Here is a 24,344-nt window from a genome sequence, read left to right as displayed (position 1 = left end):
AGAAAATATTGTCAAAGGCAGATTATAGATCTTGCAGTACAATTCAAATGACAAGATCAAAAATCTCCCGTGCCACCCAAGAGGAAAAAAAAACCCCAAACCAAACAACTCTTGTAGACGAGTGTGGTCGCTGCCGCCTACAGAGCTCAGGTCTTGTGCCGCCTCACTTCTAGAGAATATATTCTGACATGTTTGTGAATACCATCACTATTACAAAGAGCTACTTAGCATCATACATAAATCTTTTCAATAGTTTACTTTTTAAATAACACTCTTGACTGCCACAAATTATAAATTAAAATCTAAATTTGATTTTTGCATTCCTTAAATTACTTCATGTAAGCCAATATAAACATACATTTACATATTTACAAAACTATACACATGCACCTTTACTACACTGAGGTTGTATTCATATATGTATATACTGTACACACACACACATAAAGTTTTTGCCACATATATGGCTCCAGGAGTCACCAATCCTACAAGTTCTGCTTTTTTTTTCCTTTTTTAAACAGACCGATTGTGCTTTTCAAGTCATTTCAGCCAGATTTGCAAACAAATTGCAAGATATTCAGTGAGTGATCGCAGTAGACGTTTGTCAGAACCACAAAATAATCAGCTTCATTTCTGTAGTGGCTTCACATCTCACCAAGCAAGTAGCTGCACCGGGTACTCCAACATTCTAGTATCATAATACAGTTTCACAATATGGAAAAATAAGTAAAGACCTCTAAAGTCCCACTGACAACACGTCGTAGCTGGACTAAAAGTTCGAGAATGTTTGCATCGGCAGCCAGTATCAGCATTTCTATTCATTTCAGATTGAATTTCTTTCTTGTTGAATCTACTGAGTAGTTCTCAGAACTGTTGAATAAATGTGGTGTGTACAAACCCAAAACATACTCTAGGATTCAAACGCTCCACTTTGGGTTTAGCTTTAACTTTAATGTCAGTGCCAGCTTGAGCAGGTTTGATCTGTTTCTTTTTGAGTAATGCTCTGTTTAAAGCTGTAGCACAGACGTTTTGTCTCCCCCCTCCAGCAGTGAGAGTAACTGCACATTGCTGACACATGTTTATGATGTATGCCTGCAGGTGAGTTCCACACATCTCCATTGCCTCCAGCAGAACTCTGTTCAAGTCTTTTTTTTTTTTTTATTTAATACTCCCCTGAAGGCTGAATTTCTTTTTTTAAATGGGGCATCCACTACAGAAACTTTACATGGTCGCTTTTTAGGATTTTTTTTTACCACAGCTTCCATCCTACTCGGAGCTTCTATGGGCTCTCCCCACTTCCTGCCCCTTTTAGCTCGGGCTGGCTGATGTAAGATTCAAAACTAAATGTGGATGGGCAGCGGGTGACAGCATAAGTAATAATAGGTGTCCAAGCTGGCTGTGTAGACACTCAGCAGCTTCTGCTTGACAAATTAGGCAGAGGACGTTCGATAAAACATAACTGCAGAGCTCAGGATGCAGCTGACTGGCAGCAAGGGGGCAGTGACTTTGGATATGTGGCACAATCAAGTGGGAGATGACTGAGCGAGCGCCAACTGGGACCGTCCATTACACAAAACGGTGTAACAGCAAAATGGTGTGTTCAATCACAGGCCAAGTCAGATCTGGATTTGATTTGGGGATCATTTTGGCTAACTGGTTGGTTCCAACACTGAGCTTTGTGGGTGCAGGACTCTGACTTTCAGTGCGCCAGCGCAGGAAAGTCAGCACAGACAACACATCTCCAGTATACTGTGAAATACAGAGAGCTTTTCCTGGTGATGATAGGCTTAATCAGAACTGTGTGAACTTGTTTGCCAAGGGATTTTAATTTTTATGTATAAAGTCCTGTACTTCAGCTTTAACATCAGTAGTGACTTAAAGACGGGATGCTATGTGATTCAGTGGAGGGAGTATCTGAATAAATGGTTTTGGGTTTGGTGCCTTTCACATTTATTTGGAGAGAAAAATGCTTAAAATGCATTTTTTGATGGCAAAACTTTTAAATTTCCTTTCATAGCTGTCTGAGCCAAACCTCTGTGGAGTCCAGATATGACATGAACACTAAGTGGGACTTTCACACCTCATTAAACACAGTGACATTTCAATGGCAAATACAATCTAAATATGTTTTGAATCAAGACGATCCCTTTGACAATTCAATATTTACACTTTCCTCACCAGAGTCTTGACTCACTTTGGCCTTAAATAAAAACTTTATATGAACACATAGCAACAGTGGTTGTGTAAAATCTCTTACAAAAAATTACATGGAGAAATGAACAAATTCATCTAGGAAAATGTCTTCAAGCACTTAAATCAGAACAGTTTTATGCAGAAAACCTTCAAATACCACCAGCTGTTGGAAATGTTAACCCTTTGTTTTACTTTCCCTCCTTCTTAAGAGCATTGATGAAGCTTCTATACATATAACCAGACGGCCTGTTACTTTCATAAAATCTTGAAACTAAAATTTTATATAAAATTGGAGGGAGTGAAATTTAGGTTTCCTCTCACGTGGTTTAAATGCACCATGGCCCGGTCGTATGCAGTGTGTACAGACTTGCGAACACTGGGTTTCTTGCCCTCCATTAAGCGCAGTTTGTCTACAGTGTCATCCATCCCCATTGGCAGTAGTTTGTTCCGAGGGAGCCATTGCCTGAAAACCAAGAGGGACCATTTTCAGAGTGACCAAGACTGCTTCTGATTGTTTGAAAATTCAGCATGAGGTTAAGCCTGCGTGTCTGAATCTTACCAAGTTCTTTTGGTGTCAAAGAAGAGCACTAAGAAGAGCTTTTCGCCCTCTTCCGTTTCTCTCCACTCGCCCAGTTTGAGTACCTCCACAGGAGGCACTGGAATGGGGATGCCGTTGTGAAGAAGCCCTTCCTGGGGCATGTCTGGGTCAACAATCTGTAACAATAAATTATGTCAGGCAGAGTTGACTGAATTACCATGCCTTTCTATGGGATGTAATGAGGCTGTTTTCTTTATGTCAGCTCTGAGGCTTAGTATAGACACCATAAACTGCAAGACTAAATACATCCTCACCATTGCTGGGTATGATGGATATCCTCTGCATTTGGCCCATACTAGGTCCAGAGGTCCAAGCTCGGTATCACTATCTAAAGACAGAAGCGTAGACTGTCCTGTGAACAGGATATTCCAATACATGCAATTAATTTGTATTCAGGAAAGATCTTGAGCCCAAACTCAACATTTAAAGCTGGGGTAGACAGTTATATTGTGGCGTTAATGGGCAAAAATCCCAGAATAGACTTTGAGCATATTGTAATTCAAGTGGTCTGAGAGGGCATTACTGTTGGCTGTTCTACAAATACAGGTGCACATGCACATCTCTTCAGGTGGAGAAAGCCTGATTCAGTGGCAAAGAATCCTGCAGAAACGCTGCTATTCCAGCATTAGCAACAACTGCCTACACTGCAAAACAACCCAAATAAGGAAGAGAGATGAATCAAAAAGAGAGTCTAAAAGAGAGTCCGACATTAAAAACATGTCAATATCAACGAAGTGTTTTACAGATGGAGAGAAAACATTGCTAATAGTTTTGCCTTCTGCTAACTGAAGCTTAAGGCTCATGGCTACTGCTAATTCAAATTTATGTTTATGTAACATTGGCTAGCTAGAGCCTCAAATCACAGTGTGTCCTCCGCCTCACTCCCTGCCACGACAGACCACCTCACCAAGAGGAGAGCAGACAGCAACTCTGTAGATGGACCCCCAGTCAATGGCAGCAGCAACCTGAATCCAGCCAGCGCAAACCCCAGCTCTGGGGGAACCAGACAGCCTTGACTTTGCACTGGATCGGTAAACTTTCTGTTGCTGCCTTTACGCAGGTTAGACCTGGTGCTGCTGCTGGCCATCAGCCCACTGTGACACCCAGCACTGGGGTTTGTGCTGGCAGAATTCAAGCCACTATAGCCGCCGACTGAAGGAAGGTCTCCGGAGCTGCTGACTGTTCTCCTCGTGACGAAGCAGTTTACAACAGTGGAGAGTGCGGTGGAGGGACTGTGGGGTGGCTAGCTAGCTAATTCTTGTCATTTGTGGTCTGATGAACAGAGAGTGAGCAAGGCAAGGAGGGGGTGAGCTAATGTACTGTACACAGCACATAATTTTGATAAAATTAATAAATAAATGGAAAACACAGGGTTCCTGTATGAAGCCCGTGCATATGCCTGTGCTTGTCTGGTGGGAGGGGCTTAGGACAGAAATAAGAGAGCTACAGAGATAGGAGAGCTGCCTTTTTTTGTTTATTGTCCTTTCCAAAAACGGCCTGCTCCAGCTTTAATAAAATAATGCTGCTTATAAAAAGTTTTGTGAGCAGAATCTTACATTACGCATCCAACAGACACACAAAAATGGAGGCATTTCAGTGTATTTTGACTGCCCTCTTATCATACACACCAGACCCACAGATGTCTCCATTCTCACTGCCAGGAACTTTTGCCAGTGCAGGTTTACCACGGCTTCGTTTGGGTGGTGGGACACTACAGCTGCAAACAAGAGGAGAGAAAAACAGGAGAGGTTGGTGATTTTGAGTTAAAGCACAACTTATGAGGAGACTATAGCTACATTTAAAAAGCTATGAATGTAAAAGATAATGGGCCTTATGTAGGAACATTTTCATTTTCTTATCCTAAACCTCACATTTTTGAGGTTCACTCGAAAGAGTCGAAATCACTTGTGCATGCCATGGAAGACCAAATCTGTGAGTGGCTTTTGCATGAGGCCCATTGCCTCTTTGACTCCATACTCACTTTAGTTTTTGGTCGTCCTCATCGTGATCTGCTGAGGTGTGCTTTCCATTAGTCAGGCCTGCTGAAAATACAAATATTGACAAATGATATGGACTGTCTAGAATGTCTTTCTGTAATTTAGTGATCTGCTTTGTCCTTACCTCCTTCTCTGGGTGGTTGAGGGAGTTTGTTTGCCTCACTGTCTGAGCTGGGGCCTCTGGACCTCAGGTGGTGTGAGGAAGGAGAGGGAGGTGTAGGAGAAGCGTTCGGAGTGGGAGGTAAGGTGGTGATGTTGGTCACACTGGGTGAATTTGGGCTAGAAGGGGTCGTGTCCAATCCATTTGCTTTACCCTCTGACGTCTTCTCGTTCTGTTGTGATGGGGACTTTTTTACCATTCGTGCCCCATTTTTAGCTTTCTTAAATAGAACAGACGTACGGCGACCAACTCCAGCCAAGGGCAGTGTGGGAGGTGTTCCCAGCGGAGTAACCTCGTGAACAGCTTCCTGTTGGGAAGATGGCGTTTCACCAACTTCTGCCTCATCTTCACCTTGGCTTTTGCTCCCACTACGGGATGACCTCTGACGCTTGTAGGAGCGTCCGGGTGACCTTCGCCCTCCAGGTACAATGCCCAGGACGGGAGGTTCGAGAGGAGCATCTCCTGGCAGCGGTGATGATACTGGGCAGGTGAGTTCTAGCACAGGTGGAAGGTCGTCTGGATCAAAGAGAAATTTATTTCAGGATCAAAAATACAATTTAAATGATTATTTAATTAATCATTTAGTCATTTATTAATTAAAAATCTTCAAACAATCACTGGTTGCAGCTTCTTCAATGTGAGGATTTGCTGCTTTTCTGTTTCATGTCATTGTAAACTGAATATTTTTGGGTTCTGCTGCTGATCAGACAAAACAAGACATTTAAAGATGTCGGTCATCTGACTAAGGACTAATTAAAAAAAAGCAAAACGATGGTGGGGGCGATGGACATGTCACGTAATCAGTGAATGCAGCTCCAATCAAAAATATATTAACAGTGCCATTGCTGCTTAAAATATGTTAGTAATGGCTAAGTGGCATTAAAAAAGTAATTAATAATAGAGTAAAAACAAATATATATGTATTTTTTTTTACCAGTCGCAGAGCTGGACACTGATGTCAAAGGCCCATCATCAACAATATTTGTCTGCCCCTTTTTCTTTTCCTTCTCCTCCTCCTCCTCTTCTTCTTCCTCCTCCTCCTCTTCCTCTTCTTTTCCTTCCTCCTCCTTGTCATTGCCATTCACAGGCTGAGAGTTTTGCTGCTGCTGGTTCATCTTCTGTCTGAGAGCGTTGATCTCCCTGCGCAGCAGCCTGATGCGTTTGGTTCGACCACCACTGGTGCGCATGGATGCAACCATGTCCAGTTTGTCCAGTAAGGCCTTCAGCTGTTCTTCTGTGGTTAAGTGCAGTCTGTTCTCTGGGTTCAAAAGGGAGTCGACTGTAGAGAGTGAAAGAGGAGAACAGATGAGGCTTCAGGGTTATGTTCAAACACACACACAAAAAAAGCGAGCTCCCACTCACAACTCACCATCATCCCACGTGCAGTTGTAGAAGCCATGTTTGTTCGGAGACTCTGGGAGATGCATGCCCGTGCTGGGGTCCAAGCCGATGCTCTGAGACTGCCTGTGGGCGTGGCGGAGAATGGCTCCACCCACCTCCCGCAGTTGTAAGGCTGCCTTGTGAAACATGGTGTCCTTGGAGTTGTATTTGAGGCAGTTGGAGATCATGAGGTTAAAGTCTTTCTCTAGGTCCGTGATGGAGCAGTAGGCGTGCCCCTCCAGTTTGCTGCACATGGTGGAGAAGTCCATGGGTTGGGAAATAAACTCCAGATAATCTGGGACCTCAGGGAGTCATGAAAATAAGACTGTTAGCTGAGTCAAAGCCAAAGCTAATACACTGCTTGATACAAACTGTGTAACTGTGAGTGGATTGTTTTCTAACTGCACCAACCTCTGACAGGTCGACAGGCTGCGAGAAGATTTTCGCCGTGTCCTTCTCCTGCAGTTGTTCCAAGGTGGATCGCAGAAGCACCAACGCAGGGGTCAACTTCAACTCAAGAGCAGCCTGCTGGATTTTCATCTGAGGAGTGACGACGCATACACACACGGGAGAGGAAACACAAGGTCACTCTAGCTGAATAGAAGAAGTAGATGAAGGCTGCATCTAGTGATTATTTTCATTATTAACTCTACTGCTTATTATCTTCTCAATCACATGATTAATTAATGTTAAAAAATACCAACCACAATTTCTCTGAGCCCAAGGTGACATATTTAAATTAGGGCTGTAATTTAGGTCAACCAAAGCAAATCTTGGTTTACTGAAAATTCCACCTACTCTCCTATCATATGATTGGTTAATGTGCGAAAAAAATCTGCATCTGTTATCTCTGACTGGGATAACTTGGCCACAGTGCACTGAGAGCACTCTACCTGGTATTGTTAATCAAAGCATTTTTTCTCGAGGCCAGCGTTACAATGAGACGTGGGAGCGCCGCTTATTTACACAATGCTATGAATGCCAGCAGCATAATGAGGCGCTGACACAGAAACCACACCGAGTAGTGGTGTGACCTGCTGCAAGCTGCCATGCAGTGTATGGAAAACTTCAGCAGCCAAAATAGTAGTTGGGGATCGTTTAAATTTTGCCGACGAATTGCAGCCAGATGATACCCCCCAGCCAATCAGTACACATAGTATTGTGACTCCTGTGGCATGCTGACCTACGTTGAAACACATGCCTCCGAACAGCAGAAAAATGTAATTATTGCGGCGAGTCTGAGTTCGCTGCTGCTTGATTTATTTTCAGCGTGAGGGTCTACTCTACTGCACTCATCACTGTTACTTCTTACTATCGTCCACTCACAATGGAGGAGGGACAGGACAAATACCAAAAAGACCAACCCCTGTATCACGTACAAGTGCTTAACAACAGCAAAGGATAGGATTACTGGGCCTTTCCTTCACCCAGAGGAAGTACTCAACCTTGTGCTGACATTTTTACTTTTGCAGATATTCTGTATCATAGCAACCAGATGCAACTAAAACATCCCAGCTGAAAACACTGTGTCTTCAAAGCACTCTGGCGCTCCCAGCTGGGCGTTTTCAGAAGAGCGCCTCGCATTTTTGGCTGGGGGAAAAACATTTGCTGGACACACGGCCTTATGTAAGTAACACCAGTGATTGTCTGACCAATTAGAATTTGGTCAGACAAATTGTCCACCAAACTGACCAAAAGGTCCAGATGTCCGCTGTAATTTATCCCAAATATTTAGAGCTTTTCTGGCATTTCCTCTGTGACGCACCTGTTCTCTCTTTAGCCGCTCTCTCTTGCGGATTAGCTCCACCAAAAGCCTGGCTCTTTCCAGGTCTTGCCTCAACTTCTGCCAGTATCGTAGCTCCTCTCTTGCAGCACACAGCTTCTCATCAGGCTCCCTCTGAACACAAAGGAACAAGCACAAACAGATCAGACTTGTGACTCAGCTTTAAAATGCATCATGAGTCTTTCCTTAGATTTTTTTTTCTGGGAGATGTGGGAGATGCAAGGAAATATTCTGGCTCTGAGACCAAAGTGTGCTGCACATTTCAGACTCCTATTGGGAAGCTCATTAGTCCCCACGTTTCCCAGCAAGAAAGACAATCATAAGGATTGGGTCACATGTATAGAAATCCGAAGCTGTATGACAAATTTGTAAAAAAAAAAAAAAAAAGATGGATCGCAATTTCAATTCAGTTTGTGCACAATTTATATAGTTATAAAATCAACTAAACGTTTTATGTAACCAAATTCATGTTAATGTATAAAGCTTCTATAGGAACATTACTGTAAAAAAATTGTGTCAAACAGTGCTGTGGAGGGCTGTGTGGATGCCCGCCATGTATTTGAATCAGCCATTGCAAGTGTGATGTCTGGGCTTATGCTTTGATTTCAGTGTGTGAGAAAACAAACTAGTGTGAAGTGGTCTGATTCCAGTGACTTGGCTGACTCTGTCCTGGACAGACTTTATTGGTTTTGTGAGAGCCTGATACTCTAATGACTGTAAACGTCCTGGTTTTAATAATCTATGATGCTCCACCGCACAGATATATTAACTTAGTCAAAATCAATGTGGACGCCAGCTTTAATATTGGTTATTAGTTTTTGTTTTTCATCAGAGGATTTGTTTCATTCTCCAATTTTCATTTTAAACACACACCGTACATAATCTCTCTCCTCACCTGCTCTGCAGCCTTGTGGGCTTGTAGATGGGAATGAAGTCGGCGTATTAAAGGCATCCCATTTCGTGACTGTCGTTTCAGTAACCAGTAGTTATGAAGCCTCTGCATGAACTGATTCTTCCTCTGGACTTCCACTCCTGTGCAGATCTTGTTCAGCCTGTGGAGATGTAACAGTTATACATTAAAACCTGTATGGCAGTACTAATGGTCATACTAATACCACTGACTTATGACCTTATGGTCATTTAAAATATATATATATAATATAATATATAATACCAACACCAAAACACTGTGAAGTTGCTCTGCTAGTGTCTTTGATGAACCACATCTACCTGCACTGAAGCTAAGCAATGTATTACTGTGGATGGGCTCAGCAGCAAAACATATTTTAGCTACCTCAAAAGACCCTCCTAAAAAATCAGTATCAGTTTAATTGTACGCTATATTTGAAATATTTTCACTGCTTTACCTCACACACTAACCAACATTTATTTTTTTTTTCGATGTGCCTTGTTTCAGGTGGCTAAAAACTAACCCATATAGTCAGTGTTTGCTCAGGGCTGTTTCATTTTATGTACGTGACAAGGATTTTCTACTCAGAAGTTGCTGTCAACAAACTTTTTCATTCAGTCTATACTTGCCTAAAATACTACACTGCACAGGATCGACACCTAAGTAGATTAGAGTGTTTCCTGTGGAACCCTGTAAGAATACTAATAATCTCTTGTAAGGCAACAGACAGTAAAATGACTAAGGCATGCTGGGTATGTAAATTTCAATGGTATGCAAATGTCACACCTGTGAGAGGGGATCTGAGGCACAAGCAGCACAGGCACAGTTGATCGACGTGTCGACCCCTTTGTGTTCTTCTTCTTCTGACCCTTGGTTGCCTTCTTGTTTGATGTTGGTGGTGGCGGGCTTTGAGTGTAGGACCTTTGACCTCGGTTACCCCTGCCCCCCACCAGCCTCCCCTCAACCGACTCATCTCCAGACCCGTCCCGCCTAGACCCCACTGGAGAATGATGCTCACAGAAAGCAGTCTTCTTCACAGAGAAGGTGGTACCGTTGACTCCGGTCTCCCGGACTGGGTCTATCTTCATGAACAGGCCGGCCTTCTGGGCGCAGGTGACGTGAAAGGCCCTGTAGCAGTTGGCTTTGTGGCACTGAATGGATGCTCCTCTGCCTTTCTGCTTACACAGGTAGCAGGTGAGCTTCCAGCGAGCAGGAGGGATGTTCTTGACCCCCTCGACAGGCTCCAGAAACACTGTGTTGGCAAAGCACACCTCTGGGATCCATATGGCACAGACAACATGGGCCCAACGTCCATCACTTGTCTGTTTGAAGGCACCTCCTCTGTTGGGACAGAGCACACAGTCTACAGGACGGGAGGGGGACTGCAGGCAGCAGCGGCACAGCCACTGACCCTCAGGTACGTAGGGCACACCGTAACACTCTTGGTGGACAGCCAGATTGCAGATGTCACAGAAGAGGATGACATTACTGTTCAGACATTCATCATCCAGGCAGACGCAGCAGAAAGCATCCTCGTCGACGGCACTCTGAGACAGAGCCTGGCTGCGCGACTCCAAGATGGATTCCCTCTCTAGGCGGTCGATCAGCAGCTCAAAAGTGTCTGCAGATACAGACGCATGGCCGTCAGACACTCTCTTTTGGTTTACCATCTCCAGCCAGGCCAGGTCCTCCTCGTCCATGTCATACTCAGCCACACTGTCCTGCTCCTCCACTGACTTCTCTATGTAACGATAGTAGGCTGTTGGGAGAGGAGGCGCCTCTGAGGGGCTAACTGAAGTCAGCACACGAAAGACTGGCTCAGGCAGAGGGATTTGGTGAGACGGGTGCTGGAGGGAATTAGTAGGTCCTGTGTGCTGCTGGGAGCCTGAACGTTGGTTCTGGTGAGATGTATTTTTACCACTCTTCCTGCTTTTACTGTTTGAAGGTTTCCTCCACGATCTGGTTTTACTTTGCGTTTGTTCACTGTTCTCCTTGTTGCTGTTGCACTCAGCAATGTCCTGGGCCATCATCTCATCCTCCGTGATAACTGGCAGAAGATCCGTGATGTTTATCCGATGGAGCCTTCCCTCTAGGTCCACTTCCACTATCTTCTGTGCCTGAGCGTACGTCAAAGTCTCCCTGGACGGAGAGAGCTGCAGTCTGTAGGGCGAGGGGGGCCGCAGCTGGCCAGACGATCCCCTGCCCCTTCCTCTCCCTCTGCCTCGACCCCTACCCATGTTGAGTCCGCTAACAACTGTCTCACATTCCCAACTCTTCACCTTCTGCATGGGAGTTTACACTAGCTCCCTAGCAGACACAAAGGGAGAAAAAAACATTAAATGCAATGTGTGTCAACACCTTCTATGTTGTGTTATTATCTAAAGTTATATAATATGTAGGCTAACGCAGAGGTAAACATCACCCTGTTTCCCTCGACAAAAACCAAGCAGGATTTTTTCATTGGATTTTAGAATGTTGCAGAAAATAAGCTCTGTGACAAACAAACGTTTATGATACTTACACATAGTGTTAAGCAAGATAATCTTCACAAATGAACACAGCCTTTATCTTTTTTGAAGCCTAAATGAGATCACTAGAAGTAAAAAGCAAATGTCAGGCTGTAAACGAACTACACTAGAGTCAAACGTCCCTAACACATTGAGGCTGTAAAGCCATGCGACATTCTGTAGTCTCATTTAGCCACTTGTTAGAGACTGCCTTTGTAAGGCTGTAAAGGCTTCAAAATTCACGGGTGGGGTATTTACTGATGTATTTTATGTTGTAGAACACAACATTTAACCCTCTTACACTTGTGTTAACTACAGACCCATTTCAGACATCAATTTGAAAACAAGAAAACTGGGAGTGCTAAAATGCTAACTCATTTGCAGGTTTCAGGACTAGTCCCTGCAGCACTCTATTACGATTAACAGTAGCTGTTTTGTTGTCATTATTGAGTTGTGTATGTTATTTATACTCTATGCTATGCCACCATGGTCCTGAGTCAATAAAATCTGAGCTTTTAATCTGATGTCAGTGGAAAATAACTATTTTGATATGAGATTATCAAACTACGAGTGAAACCCACAGTGAATGCTGAATTATAAACGAGCATTAACTGTATTATTGTACTATTTTAACTGAAAACCTATGTAATGCCATGACATTTACCTACTAATTTACTGGTCATCAATATAAAGTGTCATATATTCAGCTATCCCAGATGACCCCCAGCATATGTTCTTGATAATAAAATCCAAAATACCAGTGAATAAAATGTCATAAGGAATCAATTACATAATACTGCCTTTATCCATTAATAATTGATAAATTGGTGACAAAATTCTGTTATGATCTGCCCTCAGGGCTTGTTTTATATTATATCACTGTGCCTACAATGATTTTTTTGTTATCCTGATTATTCTTGCTCCTTTGTCGCTGCCAATATTCAAAAAGCCATCTTTTAATTTTTAGTAGAACCGCAGTGTTTCCTTGAAATCCTGGGGACACAACAGTTACTATGTAAAGGGGTCAACTCTGGTGCTGCTGTAATAAAAACACAGCATGTTACCTCAAGTACTCCTGCTGCAAAAACACACATACAGTAAGTTGTGCTGATTGCATGTATGCACCGCAGCTGCCTCTCCATTGGTCCAATCGGGAGTCTGTTACATTCCCACTTTTCCCTCAGCCCAATCACAAGCCGGGATCCTTTATTTTTTTCCCTTGTTGCTGTGCGTAGTTAGGTTGAAGAGCGCTAAATACCAACCCGAGTATCTAACATCTGTCAGCCATTTTAAGCGCACAACAGCAGAGACAACATTTGGATTGCAAGTTGATTAGCTGCCCAATTACACATGCCAACAGCAGCCAGAGAGCAGATGCAGTGTATGCACCGTGCCTAAATGCATAAATTACTTGCATGTATACATTAGATCACGACACCGCAAATATGCAACGTTTCGGCTCCTGCTTTGTGCTCCAGACCCCTGCAAAAAGGTTGTCTCTCGCTGATGTGATAACGTTACTCGGTCGGACAGGACACACAGAAGTCGTGTGACAAAACGGCAGGTTTCCTAAGCAACGCTGAACATGCTGAACATATCAGAGTGGTTTACCTTGTGAAATCGTCCTCTGCAGTGCGAGTGCCAAACAGAATAACTGCACCTAGCTAAATGTCAGCTAGTGACAGACTACAACCAAGGCGGACATGCTAGCCGTTAGCTTAGCTAGCCGGTAATTTCAGGAGCGACAGCGTCATCTTCAGCACTCCAGTTCTCCGCTGTGACTCCGGTCAAACACCCAAACTCGACCCGGTTTCATAGCTTTGGTTTCAAGCTTTCAAACGATGCTACTTCCCAACTCGAGGGTAGCAAAATCCCGAAGATATCAAATTAATGTTGCTTGGATGAGGCTAAATATTCAGTCAAGATGGCTTGAAAAATACGCCCCTTTGGAAAAAACCACCTCAGCCAATTGTAGGTCGGCGCTTCACCTCGCGCGCAACGCGCATCGCCTTCTGATTGGTCAGCGCGATAAACCGAACTCATCGAACTCAATGTGGCGATCATAACATAAAGAAGCGATGAGAAAAACAACGATACATATATTGCGCGCCTTATGGCCTCGTCTGTATTTCCCATAGACCCCATAATGTAGGCTACCTGTTATATACACCTGCAGTCTCCAGGGCAACACTGTAATTTAAACAATCTAATACCCAGATGTAATAACCACACCGACCTTATACTGTACCTGTTACATACACCTGCTATCTCTAAGTGGACATTGTAATTTAAACCTTTAATATCCAGATGTAATAACCACATATACCATGTACTGCACCTGTTATATGCACCTGCTGTCTGCAGGGAAACACTGTAATTTAAACAATTCAATGTCCAGATGTAATAACCACATAGACCCCATATTTTAGATGATTTATACACCTGCTGTCTCCAGGGCAACACTGTAATTCAAACAATCTAATACCCAGATGTTATAACCACATAGACCCCATACTGGAATTATTATATACACCTGTTATATCTGAGGGAACATTGTAATTTAAACCTTTTAATATCCAAATGTAATAACCACATATACTCTCTACTGCACCTGTTATATGCACTTGCTGTCTGCAGGGAAACACTGTGATTTAAACAATTCAATGTCCAGATGTAATAACCACACTGATCCCATATTTTAGATGACATATACACCTGCTGTCTCCAAGGGAACATTGTAATTTGAACAATCTAATATCCAAATGTTATAACCACATAGCTCCCATACTGTACCTGTTATATACACCTGCTATCACTAGGGAAACATTATAATTTAATCAATCTATTATCCAAATGTAATAATGACATAGTAAAAAGAAGATAATAATCAAATGCTCATGAACACAGTTAATGTTATGTGCACAATTTGGATTTGCATTTGGATTGATTTTCCTGCTGACATATTTGCATGCAATAAAGTGAAAGCAATATACAGGATTTTAGAAATTCATGAGTGTAATTCACACGCAATATTTTAACTATTCTGTTAACTGTTTAGTCATATTGGTTGTAAATTCTGTAAAAGTTTATTATTTTCCATGTAAATAGTTTAACAAAGCAGTTCATACTAAAAGCCGCCCTATTAGTTTTTTGAGAGCTCTCTTGAACAGTCATCATCATGTGAAGTTGTTCAGTTGTCATGAAGATGGATCTGTTGACATGCAAACACAGTAGTTGTTATGATTCCATTCACGTCATCTTTAGGCTTTTCATACAGGTTGGTGTTAAAGTTAGAGAAGGTTCACACATCATGCAGCATAGAAACCCTGCAAGAAGCCAGTAAGAAGACAGATGTCCAAGGTCAAGAATGAGCTTTTATGCTTGTCGCATGGCAGTTTTGCCTGATTCAATGGTCTGCAGTCAGGCAAATATAAGCTCAGTAGCTGTGGTAGCTGTTGAATCCACAGCATCTTTAGGACACCATGTCCATATTGTCCATGTTAGGACTGTTTGCCAAAAGTAGTTTGGCAAACAGTCCTAACTGAAGTCCCACTCAGTGTAATGGCCTTATCTGGATGTTTCACCGAAAGAAAAAACTTACAAAAATGAACTTTTAATCCAACACAGATGAAAAGTTTTAAAGTGCTTGCAAGCTTGCATTATAACACATCCATCTATATTACAAATGCATAACTTCTGTCTGCTGATGAGGTTTGTGTGATAGCCTACTGCTGAGTCAGATATGTTAGAATGTCAGGGATACGTCTCTAGTGGGGAAATGCTGAGTCCTTATTTATTTATATGCTGCTGGCCTTACATTAGTCAAGGTTTCTAAAACCCTAAGTTCCTCAGGTGTATCTATAGCCCCAGCTGAGCTTCTGTAATTCTTAAAAGTGTACATGTCAAAACTATTTGTAACATATACATGTTTTCTCTTAGGTTTTTCTCAGTTTGTCTCTGTTTGTTTTTCTCCTCCTCAGCCAGTGTATATTATAGCTCCATGTCTATGTTGGATTGTCACTGCATGTGGGAATGAGAGCCTCTAACAAACCAAAGTCACATGTATGAGCTTACTTGATAATTGATTTAGCATGATTCTTCTTTTACTACATCAGGGACACTGAAACCCTCAGTGCTGTCTCTGGGAGGCTTTAGTGACCGAAAGAAGAGTTTACATTTCACAGTTACAAAAAAAATCTTAAGGCATATTGAAGAACAAAATAATAATACAACAGCTAATCCAAATAACATGTTCATATATGATTTAATGTATATTCCTTTAAGTGTGGAAACTTCTTTGATACAACATTTAGACCATAATGTGAAGAGATGAAATATAACAAAGCAGTCAAATGAATGAATATAATGTGGAATCATTAACTCAGTATTTCTAACATCCTGCATTACATATATAATTCATACAAGAATCCTTTGTACTTCTCTTGGCTGAGTTGACAAAAATGGCTCCATTAGAATAAGTGTACCTAATTTTCTGACCTTCTGGTTCCACTGGTAGTAGATTTCACAGTAATATTATGGGTCTGAGGCCCATCAAAGCCAACTATGATTTTAACTTAATTAAGTATGACCACTGGCAGAAGTCGATGCACTTACTTCATCTTGCCAATGCTGAGATGTTGTATTTCACCATGCCAGCAGGCTTTTGTTGAATTTATTTAAATATTATTATACTTATTTTATAGTCTGCATGAACTTGCTCAAACTGTTGAGCTGATCACGGGCTGACTCAGTTGTTTAGATCACTAATTTTACCACAGGAGCTATAAAATGTCTGCTGAACACACACAATGACTAAATCATTCCGCTGTCAAACAATCCCTGTTGCAGAGGCATTCAAATTGATTTATGTCAGTCTATTTCAAGATGTTCAGCTGTTAACTGACCACACACTTCCACTGTAACTTGATTTTATAACATAACTTGAAATCTATTATGAAACCATTTGTGAAATACCAAACTGTTACACCTAATATATTGTTTTTGTTATAGGGAAAGTTCACCAAAAATCAAAAATACATATTTTTCCTCTTAGCTGTAGTGTCACCTCTCAACCTAGATTTGGTGTAAATTACAAAGTGTTGGAGATATCATCCATAGAGATGTCTGCCTGCTCTTGAATTAGTTGGCACTCGACTTGTGGTGCTCAAACAGCAATGTCTCTTTCCAGAAATCATGTCCCAGTTACTGAAGATAATCCACAGACCTTGTTGTGAGCAGTTTCATGTAGGAACTATTTTCTTTTTACTAAACTATACCCACCAACTGTATCACCACACAGGAGGAAGCGTGCATCTACTCATGCACGAAAGCCTCGTGCTCATGACAGCACAATCTGTAATCACCGATGGCATCCTCCTCGGCCAAGCTGTAACATTAGCTAGCTCAGTGGTGCTAGGTGTGTTAGCAGTAGATGCATGCTTCTGTCCGTGCGGTGATTTGGTCGTGGGTGTAGTTTTGTAGGAAGAAAATAGATAGGTGAAATTGCTCACAGCAAGGCCTGTGGATTATCTTGAGAAAAATATGTGATTTTGGGGTGAACTGTCCCTTTAACCTGCAACCATAAAGCCTCTTGGTTCAGATTTTAGTGGTAAAATACAAATAAAAATGTATGAATTGGACAGAACAGGCATGTCAGCATGTACGCTGCTATTTTATTAACATTAGAAAATTAAACAATTCTTTAAAACAAACAGTGTCATGTGGACGAGACTTGCCCAGAGTGCCAATCTGACAAAAACGACAGTTTCAAATATTGATTTTGGATCTGCACAGAAGTCCTGGCTCCCTGCTAGCTTTCACCAGATTGGTCGTTTTATCTCTGCCCATTCCTTAATAAAAGATTCTTATTTATTCAACATACTCAGCCTTCAACATCTTTCCAAGGCCATCTCTCAAAGCTGTTTTTATGTGCAGTTCTCTGCATGAATCTGTTCACTCAATGTGTTTTTTTTTTTCCTTTCCATTTTGCAACAGTTTGATAAACCTTCAGGGCCTCGCAAAATCTTTAGCCGGTCAGTCAATTCTGTGGTTGGATTTTTTTTTCCTTTTAAAGTGTTAATAAAGAGCAGAGAGAGGACTGTAATGCTGCACACTCCCATGTTACAGCTTCTTTAATTTCTTACATGCACAAACACCTCCCAAGGAATCTAATACACACGCAACATTCACATTTGTCCCTTTGAATATGTTATTCAAGTACGTGTCATTTATTGCACTAGTAACTTCAACACTTTAACTTGATCATGTTTTTCTGATTTAACTACACACGTAGCTGTCTGTAAGTGTAAGTAACCACATTTTGTTCCACAGTGGAAGCTATATGTTAATATCTCATGCTGTTTCTTCCCACCCCTTCAAAATTGGTCCACTTTCTCCACCCACAAAAACCTCACTGGTTGCCCAAACCCATTTGAATCTGAAAAACTTCAGATCAAGCTGCATCACAGTCGAGCTCACTGGGGTCCATCTGAAGTCTGACATGCCAGCAGCAGCCACATCTTGGACTCTTGTCAGGTAGTATGGACATCCATCATTTCTACTCTCCTTAGTAATTGTCATTGGCACTGTTTAATGTGTTGATTTCATTACTGTGTTTGCATTTTCATCAAGACAGGCCTTAATTTATATGTATTTAAGTTTATCAGTGTGAGTCATGAATCACAACCAACCATTAATTGTCTTTTTGTAACTTGTAGGATGCAAATCAGGAGACTCCAGATGCTGTTTGGCATATTTGTATTGTCTGTAGGGTTTTGGCTGGACATAGGAGTGTGCACTGCAGGTAAGGAAGTATTTTTTTTGTCACAGGTTCATACTTATGTAGACAAAATTCTGACACAGCAAATCAATATACCAGATTTAACCAGGCTTGTTAAATAATACTGACAATTCCAAACCATGTTGAATGTGACTGAGTGTGCTTTGATGTAGAGGCATGTGTGATTGACAGCATGAAAAAAATATAGTTTTGTCATTTCACACCAGTATTTCAAAGTCTGACCGGGTCACTGCATTTGTGCATCAGTGTGGTGGCAGCTTGCTTTTTTTCCTCTGCCAAATTCCTCATGTTTTCACCGCGGGTTTGGTAGAAAATTCTCAGGCTTGACGAGACATAAATACACAAACAGTCAGCTCGGATCAATATCAAAGTGTAGCGCCACATCCTGTCCAACTCTTGTTGAAAAACAGAAAGGGAGGCAAGCCAGTTGACACTCTCACAAAAAACGGTAATAAATCAACTCTTTGGAGCTAAACAAAGGCCTTGTGTCTCACAGTGGCCAAAAAGTCTTGAAGAGCTTGTATACGTGTCATCTTTTGAAAAGGAGGATCTGATGGTTGTCAGGATCACCCTGTGGCGATGGATCCCCGAGGCCTTGGCCTGAATCGAGGCTTTTGATGCTCTTTGACTTCCCTCCCATCTCACAGTGCCATGGCATTGAGACTCTTTGAATTAAAACACTGCTCTAAATAGATTGTGGTGTGCAAAGTGGGAGAGGACAGTGGCCAGATCTCTAGGATACCGGAAACCAGTTGTGACTGGAAGGTCAATACATGCGCCCCAAAGTTCACCTCAGACATCTCTGCATGTCAGAGTAAAGTCTGAAGATGGCTAGTGCACAAAAGGGTCTTTGATTCTGCTAAATTTAACTGAGAATAACTTGTGAATCAAAGAAAAAAATAACAGTAGTTAGTTGCTGTCTTACTTTAATGTATCCCCATTATTTGTTTCCTCCTCATACTTTTCTCCCTTGTCCCTAGAGGGACTCAAGACACAAATCTGACTTTAGACTCAGCTTGACAAAATCAAGAAAAGATTTGCAACTGGACTTTAACAGTAATGACTCGTGACCTCACGGGGCGAGTCTTTTGACTTGAAAATACTCAATACCTTCCCCCAAGCCCAAAGATAAAGTTTGTTTTCTAAAAAGTGTGCCACGAATCAATTTATTTCCCTCCATTTCCTGAATCAGCCAACATTAGTGCTTTTCATTTCCAGCATTCGACACTAAATTCCCCAGATCCACTTTGTTTGAACACATCCAACATCACCCAGTCAAGCTGCAGGAGAGAATGAAGACCCAATGTTACGTAACTGAGTGCCAGCTGGCAAAAATAATGCCAAATATAATTTAATTTGCATACAAAAATATGCAGTGGCCACAAAACAAAACAAAAACAATTTCCAACAAACTTGTTTTAACAAATAAATCCAAAATTTAAAAAGCATTCATGATTTTTGTAAATCTAATATATTGTTCCTCTGTTGTTAAAATGGCATAACATTTGGTGAAGAGCGCATTATGACTTGTTTAGGGCCCCAACCTAGAAGTTTAGGACTTGAGTGCAAAGACTTGACACTAACTTGTGACTTGCAAAACTATGACTTGGTCCCACCTCTGTAAATGGTGCTTGTATATCCAAACCACTGGTTCACATAGAGGGGTACTACAGCCTGGGGTCAGCCCTCAGTGCCATAAGATTTCTTCATTTTCTTTAATTTGAATTTTTCTTTCTTGTATTGTTGGACTTTGCTGATAACATTGAAAAGAATACGGTGACATTTATATTATCTACTTACTACTATTTGATAGAACAATGAGAAGTAGTATTGCACGTGACTGAGAAAATGATATTGCACTACACTGACAAGTGAAGTGTATATTACAAGGACACCAAAACAGAACAGCTAAGAAATGAAAAATAAGAACCAGTGGTTTTACAGCTATCTGCTTGGGGAGGCTGTATGTAGGCACAGCGGGGCTTTGAGCTAAACGCTAAGATCACAAAAGTCAAGGGATCACCAAAGTCAGTAGGAGCCATCCTCTGGGTACCATGAATGTTCAATCAGTCTGTTAGATGTTGAGATATTTAACTGGAGGTACTGGATGAAAGTCAGATCATTATGATTCATCCTCTGGAAACCACGCTTGACACATTTTCATCCTAATACATAATTGTTGGGATATTCTAGTCTGGACCAAAGTGGTGAACCGACCAACAGTATGATTTCCCAGAGCCAGGCACGCCTGCAAGCAGCTGCTCTGTTACTTTAATGTACCCTCACTATTTTTTCTGGTGATTCCTGGTCTTTCCCTTAAACTTGACTAATGTCTACTTGTGACCCCCCCATCGCCTGTTATGGCTTTGTCAGTCTGGCTCACAGGATGTAGATTGATCACTGGCTCCCTATTTGAGCAATCCCTGTTGCTTCATGTCTCATCTCACATAGCCAGACTAATCGCCACACTCTGTTTCAGGGCTGTGCGTAAATCATCAGTAACAACTTCTGAGCTAGCGACCAACAGCTTTTCAACATCTTTTCATGTTTTATGTGGCATTTTCATTTGCTGGGATTGATTTAGCCATTGTAATGCCAGCACTCACCTTTCCACCAAAACAAGTTCCTCTCTGACACTATTTTGCTCAAGATGATTGTGATTGGTTTAAAAAATACAAACAACCCAAAGTGTTTTAATGTGCTTAGGGTGGGATTATGATGGGTTCAGGCAGACCTTTTTCCAGTGCTGTGAAAGGTCTGGCTGTGAGAGATAATGGGCTGTGAAAGGGTGATTTTTTTCATCCTAATTTGATTTTATTTAAATAGTTTTCAGAGGCCTGAGGAGGAAAAATATCCAGTATTTAAATTTTAGTCACCTGGTGACCCCTCAGATTTATCTAAAGCCCCTTTGAGGAGGTCCCAACCCCAAGATTTATTTTTATTCTCCTCATATCTTAACAACTTTCTAGTTTTCAAAGACATAATGGACAATGCTTGTATTGTGTCTAAAAGTTACCGTACTAACGTTGTCCTTTTACTTTTTTCTCCCTCAACATCAGCACAATCAGAGATGAGAATCACAACCATAAAGGTATTTCATTTGTTTCTCCTGAGCCTCTAGTAAAGGTCAATACACAATTTAAGATATAACACATGTCATTGATTATCTTTTACTTTTTTTTTTTTTTTTTTCCAGCAAGAGCCATATGCAATGTCCAAAGGTGCACAACTGGAGGGCTTTTGTATGGACCTGCTGTCTGAAGTAGCCAAGAAACTGGGCTTCAAGTACAAAGTGCATCTGGTGAAAGACTCTTCATATGGCAGACAGGATGAGAGCGGGAACTGGAATGGGATGATTGGAGAGGTGGTGAGAGGGGTGAGTCCATGAAAAGTGACATTTGGTGGGGTCAAAGGGCAACTAGCCGCTCTGCAGGAGGTTGAATTAACCAGCTGGTGTCTGTGACTCACAACAGATAGATTCAAAATTAGTGAATATGTGGTGTGAACAATATCAGCATTGGTGCAATAAGAATCTCTAATATTCTTTGAGGAGTTTCTATAAATGTACATTAAGTATTCATGCGTTCCCTACAGGAGGCCGACCTTGCGATTGCTCCGCTGACTCTCACTGCAGCTCGGGAGAAAGCGGTGGGGATGACCAAACCGTTCATGCAGACAGGAATCAGCATCCTGCTGAGGAAGGACATCTCAGAAGGAGCAGGCTTCTTTGATTTCCTGACTCCCTTTACAGCCGAGACCTGGATCGGCATACTCATTGCCTACCTGGGGACTGCTGTTTGTATCTTTATAGTTACCAGGTTGGTGATGCAATCAGTGTATAATAAAAGTGATAATTATGATTTATTTGTTGATGGTGACTGCTGTGCTGTGGATTTATATATATATGTCTCATCTGTGGACATTTTCACATTTCTGCTGGTGGTGGAATCCCTTTGAGTGCGGTCACATTAATAAGTAATATTTTTATGCAAATGCAGACTCAGCCCATGCGAGTGGAGTCAGCCTCAGACTGAGCAGAACAGATTCAGCCTCCTCCACAGCCTGTGGTACACAGCTGGAGCTCTGACTCTACAAGGTAAGCACTAAAACCAGGCACTTTGTATGTCACCAAATAGAGACCAGCGATACTGAATTTACTGATTACTGGAACGCTTTTCTCTTTCTGTGTTGTCAGGTGCTGGCCCTCACCCCAAAGCTCTTTCAGGACGCGTCATCTGCTGCAGCTGGTGGTTATTTACCATCGTCCTCCTGGCTTGTTATTTCTCCAACCTCAACTCCTCTAAGACATCTGAGTCCACTCACCTGACAGTGAAAGGGTTTGAGGACTTGGCCAATCAGGACATGATTGAGTACGGCTGTTTGGCCGGCTCCTCCACTCTTTCCTTCTTCAAGGTACAGACATCGGATCACTCATGGCTCCCACGTCTCACTGCTGTTTCTCTAATTCTGTTTTTCTTTCATGCAGAATTCAAACAACCCAGTGTACCGCAGAATCTATGAGCACATGGAAAGAACTAAGAGTTTTGTGTCGTCTATGGACGAAGGGGTCCGACGTGCAAAAGAGGGAAACTTTGCCTTCATCGGAGAGTCTGTTTCTTTGGACCTGGCAGTAGCACGTTATTGTGAGCTGGTCAGAGCACATGAAGTTGTTGGAATGAGGGGATACAGCATCGCTGCCCCCCTTGGTGAGGTTATTCTTTTTCGTAACTTATTTACCAATGATATTTTAAAAAGGAGCATAATAAACAATAAACCTATGAATTTCCTCAAGGCTCACCCATCATAAAGAACCTCAGCGTGGCCATCCTTCAGCTGAGTGAGGCGGGGGAGCTGGCTTACCTGCGAAGCAAATGGTGGGCCAGCAGCTGCCTAGCAAACAGGGCCAAGTCTTCAGCTGTGCAGCCACACAGCCTCAAAGGGATGTTTCTGGTTCTTTCCCTGGGCCTGGGGCTGGGTGCACTGCTGGCTGTCCTGGAGCTCACCTCCAAGAGCCGCAGAAGTGCAGCTGAGCAGAAGGTGTGTGTGCAAGCGCATTTAAAAATCACATCACTTCTGTCAGGCGAAAAACAACATCCATCTCCAGAGTGTTGACTTTTCAGAGACTAAATCAAACAGCCTTATTTTTTATGTAATTGTGTTTATCCAACAGGGTTTTCAATGGTTTCATAAGCCTCAAGGCTGCAAAGTTTGCTCAACCATTTAAAGACAATGCAGTCTGTTGCAGCAACCCTGTCATTTTCAGACTGGGTTTCACCTCAGCTCTAAAACAAAATGCAGAGCACAGTCTCAGACAGTCATGCTCTCTCATCCACACAAACACCTTTACATTAATTTTCTCACATATTAATGACTTGATTTGTTTTATCTATCTGTCCTTCCCACAGAAATCCTGTTGCTCTGTGCTGACTGAAGAACTGAGTCTGCGCTTAAGGACCAGCGATGCAAACAAACCTCAAGAAAATGTTGAAAAAGATAAAGAAAAAGCATAAAAATATCTGAGAAACATTTTTTAACAAGTGTGAACATTTTTTAGTTTGATAGTTTGATAGTTGTTTGAGAAATTGTTCTAATATTTGACAGAAACATTAACTTATTTGTAGGTTTTAATCTTTCCTCACTGAGATGCATCAGATAAAAAACAAACAAACAAACAAACAAACAAAAAATTAAAAATAAAATGACTCACATTTTAGTAAAATAATGAATTTATTAATTTCAATGTGTGAATGCTACAATTTCAATGAAAAAGCAAACATTATAGTTTAAATATTGTAAAAAAAACACTTATTAAAATGATCAATGTTTACAGTTTGACTAACAGATAGTGCTCATACTTAGTTTTTTTTTTACATTTACTGTTACGATTTTACAACGCTGCATCATGCTGTTTTGTACAGTTGGCAATGGCATCATATGATTTCTTTTTAAAAACTATTTTATGCATACAAATGGTGCTGATTGTAAACATTACAGCAGGCCTAATGCAATAAACACTG

The 24,344-nt window shown here is 41.7% G+C and overlaps 2 protein-coding genes across 4 annotated transcripts; one reads left to right on the top strand and one right to left on the bottom strand.

The window, feature by feature from the left end:
* brpf3a (bromodomain and PHD finger containing, 3a) lies at positions 1 to 13,465 on the bottom strand. Of its 3 annotated transcripts, none has more exons than XM_049580924.1 (13): positions 13,140 to 13,465; positions 9,808 to 11,328; positions 9,007 to 9,163; positions 8,094 to 8,225; positions 6,740 to 6,868; positions 6,318 to 6,630; positions 5,883 to 6,227; positions 4,913 to 5,464; positions 4,773 to 4,833; positions 4,420 to 4,508; positions 3,046 to 3,143; positions 2,753 to 2,907; positions 1 to 2,656 (listed from the first exon to the last, which is right to left on the bottom strand). In XM_049580924.1, exons 2-13 carry the CDS (start codon positions 11,307 to 11,309, stop codon positions 2,473 to 2,475), a joined length of 3,717 nt encoding a protein of 1,238 aa, XP_049436881.1. In that variant the 5' UTR covers positions 11,310 to 11,328; positions 13,140 to 13,465; the 3' UTR covers positions 1 to 2,472. The 3 variants fall into 3 exon arrangements, with proteins under 3 accessions (XP_049436881.1, XP_049436895.1, XP_049436887.1); XM_049580938.1 differs by having other exon boundaries at positions 3,046 to 3,119; XM_049580930.1 differs by having other exon boundaries at positions 4,773 to 4,830.
* Positions 13,466 to 17,972: 4,507 nt separating this feature from the next.
* Positions 17,973 to 23,978, top strand: si:dkey-183j2.10 (glutamate receptor U1). The gene is made up of 10 exons (XM_049587141.1): positions 17,973 to 18,062; positions 18,245 to 18,330; positions 21,387 to 21,418; positions 21,524 to 21,703; positions 21,922 to 22,145; positions 22,326 to 22,423; positions 22,523 to 22,740; positions 22,814 to 23,033; positions 23,120 to 23,364; positions 23,733 to 23,978. Exons 1-10 carry the CDS (start codon positions 18,028 to 18,030, stop codon positions 23,835 to 23,837), a joined length of 1,443 nt encoding a protein of 480 aa, XP_049443098.1. The 5' UTR covers positions 17,973 to 18,027; the 3' UTR covers positions 23,838 to 23,978.
* The last annotated feature ends 366 nt before the right edge of the window (positions 23,979 to 24,344 follow it).

This window comes from Epinephelus fuscoguttatus, linkage group LG1 (assembly GCF_011397635.1).
Source record: "Epinephelus fuscoguttatus linkage group LG1, E.fuscoguttatus.final_Chr_v1".
Lineage (NCBI taxonomy): Eukaryota > Metazoa > Chordata > Actinopteri > Perciformes > Serranidae > Epinephelus > Epinephelus fuscoguttatus.
The sequence above is the reverse complement of the archived record's forward strand: the minus strand, read 5'-3'. Positions and strand labels throughout refer to the sequence as shown.

Bases quoted from the DNA above. Each gene is read 5' to 3' on its own strand.
- brpf3a (XM_049580924.1), bottom strand. From the start codon at position 11,309: ATGCAGAAGGTGAAGAGTTGGGAATGTGAGACAGTTGTTAGCGGACTC. The intron at 6,631-6,739 runs GTTGGTGCAGTT...TGACTCCCTGAG, and splicing joins AGCCTGTCGACCTGTCAGAG to GTCCCAGATTATCTGGAGTT. The intron at 4,834-4,912 runs GTAAGGACAAAG...TTGTATTTTCAG, and splicing joins TCAACCACCCAGAGAAGGAG to CAGGCCTGACTAATGGAAAG.
- si:dkey-183j2.10 (XM_049587141.1), top strand. From the start codon at position 18,028: ATGCCAGCAGCAGCCACATCTTGGACTCTTGTCAG. The intron at 18,063-18,244 runs GTAGTATGGACA...TGTAACTTGTAG, and splicing joins ACATCTTGGACTCTTGTCAG to GATGCAAATCAGGAGACTCC. The intron at 23,034-23,119 runs GTGAGGTTATTC...AATTTCCTCAAG, and splicing joins CAGCATCGCTGCCCCCCTTG to GCTCACCCATCATAAAGAAC.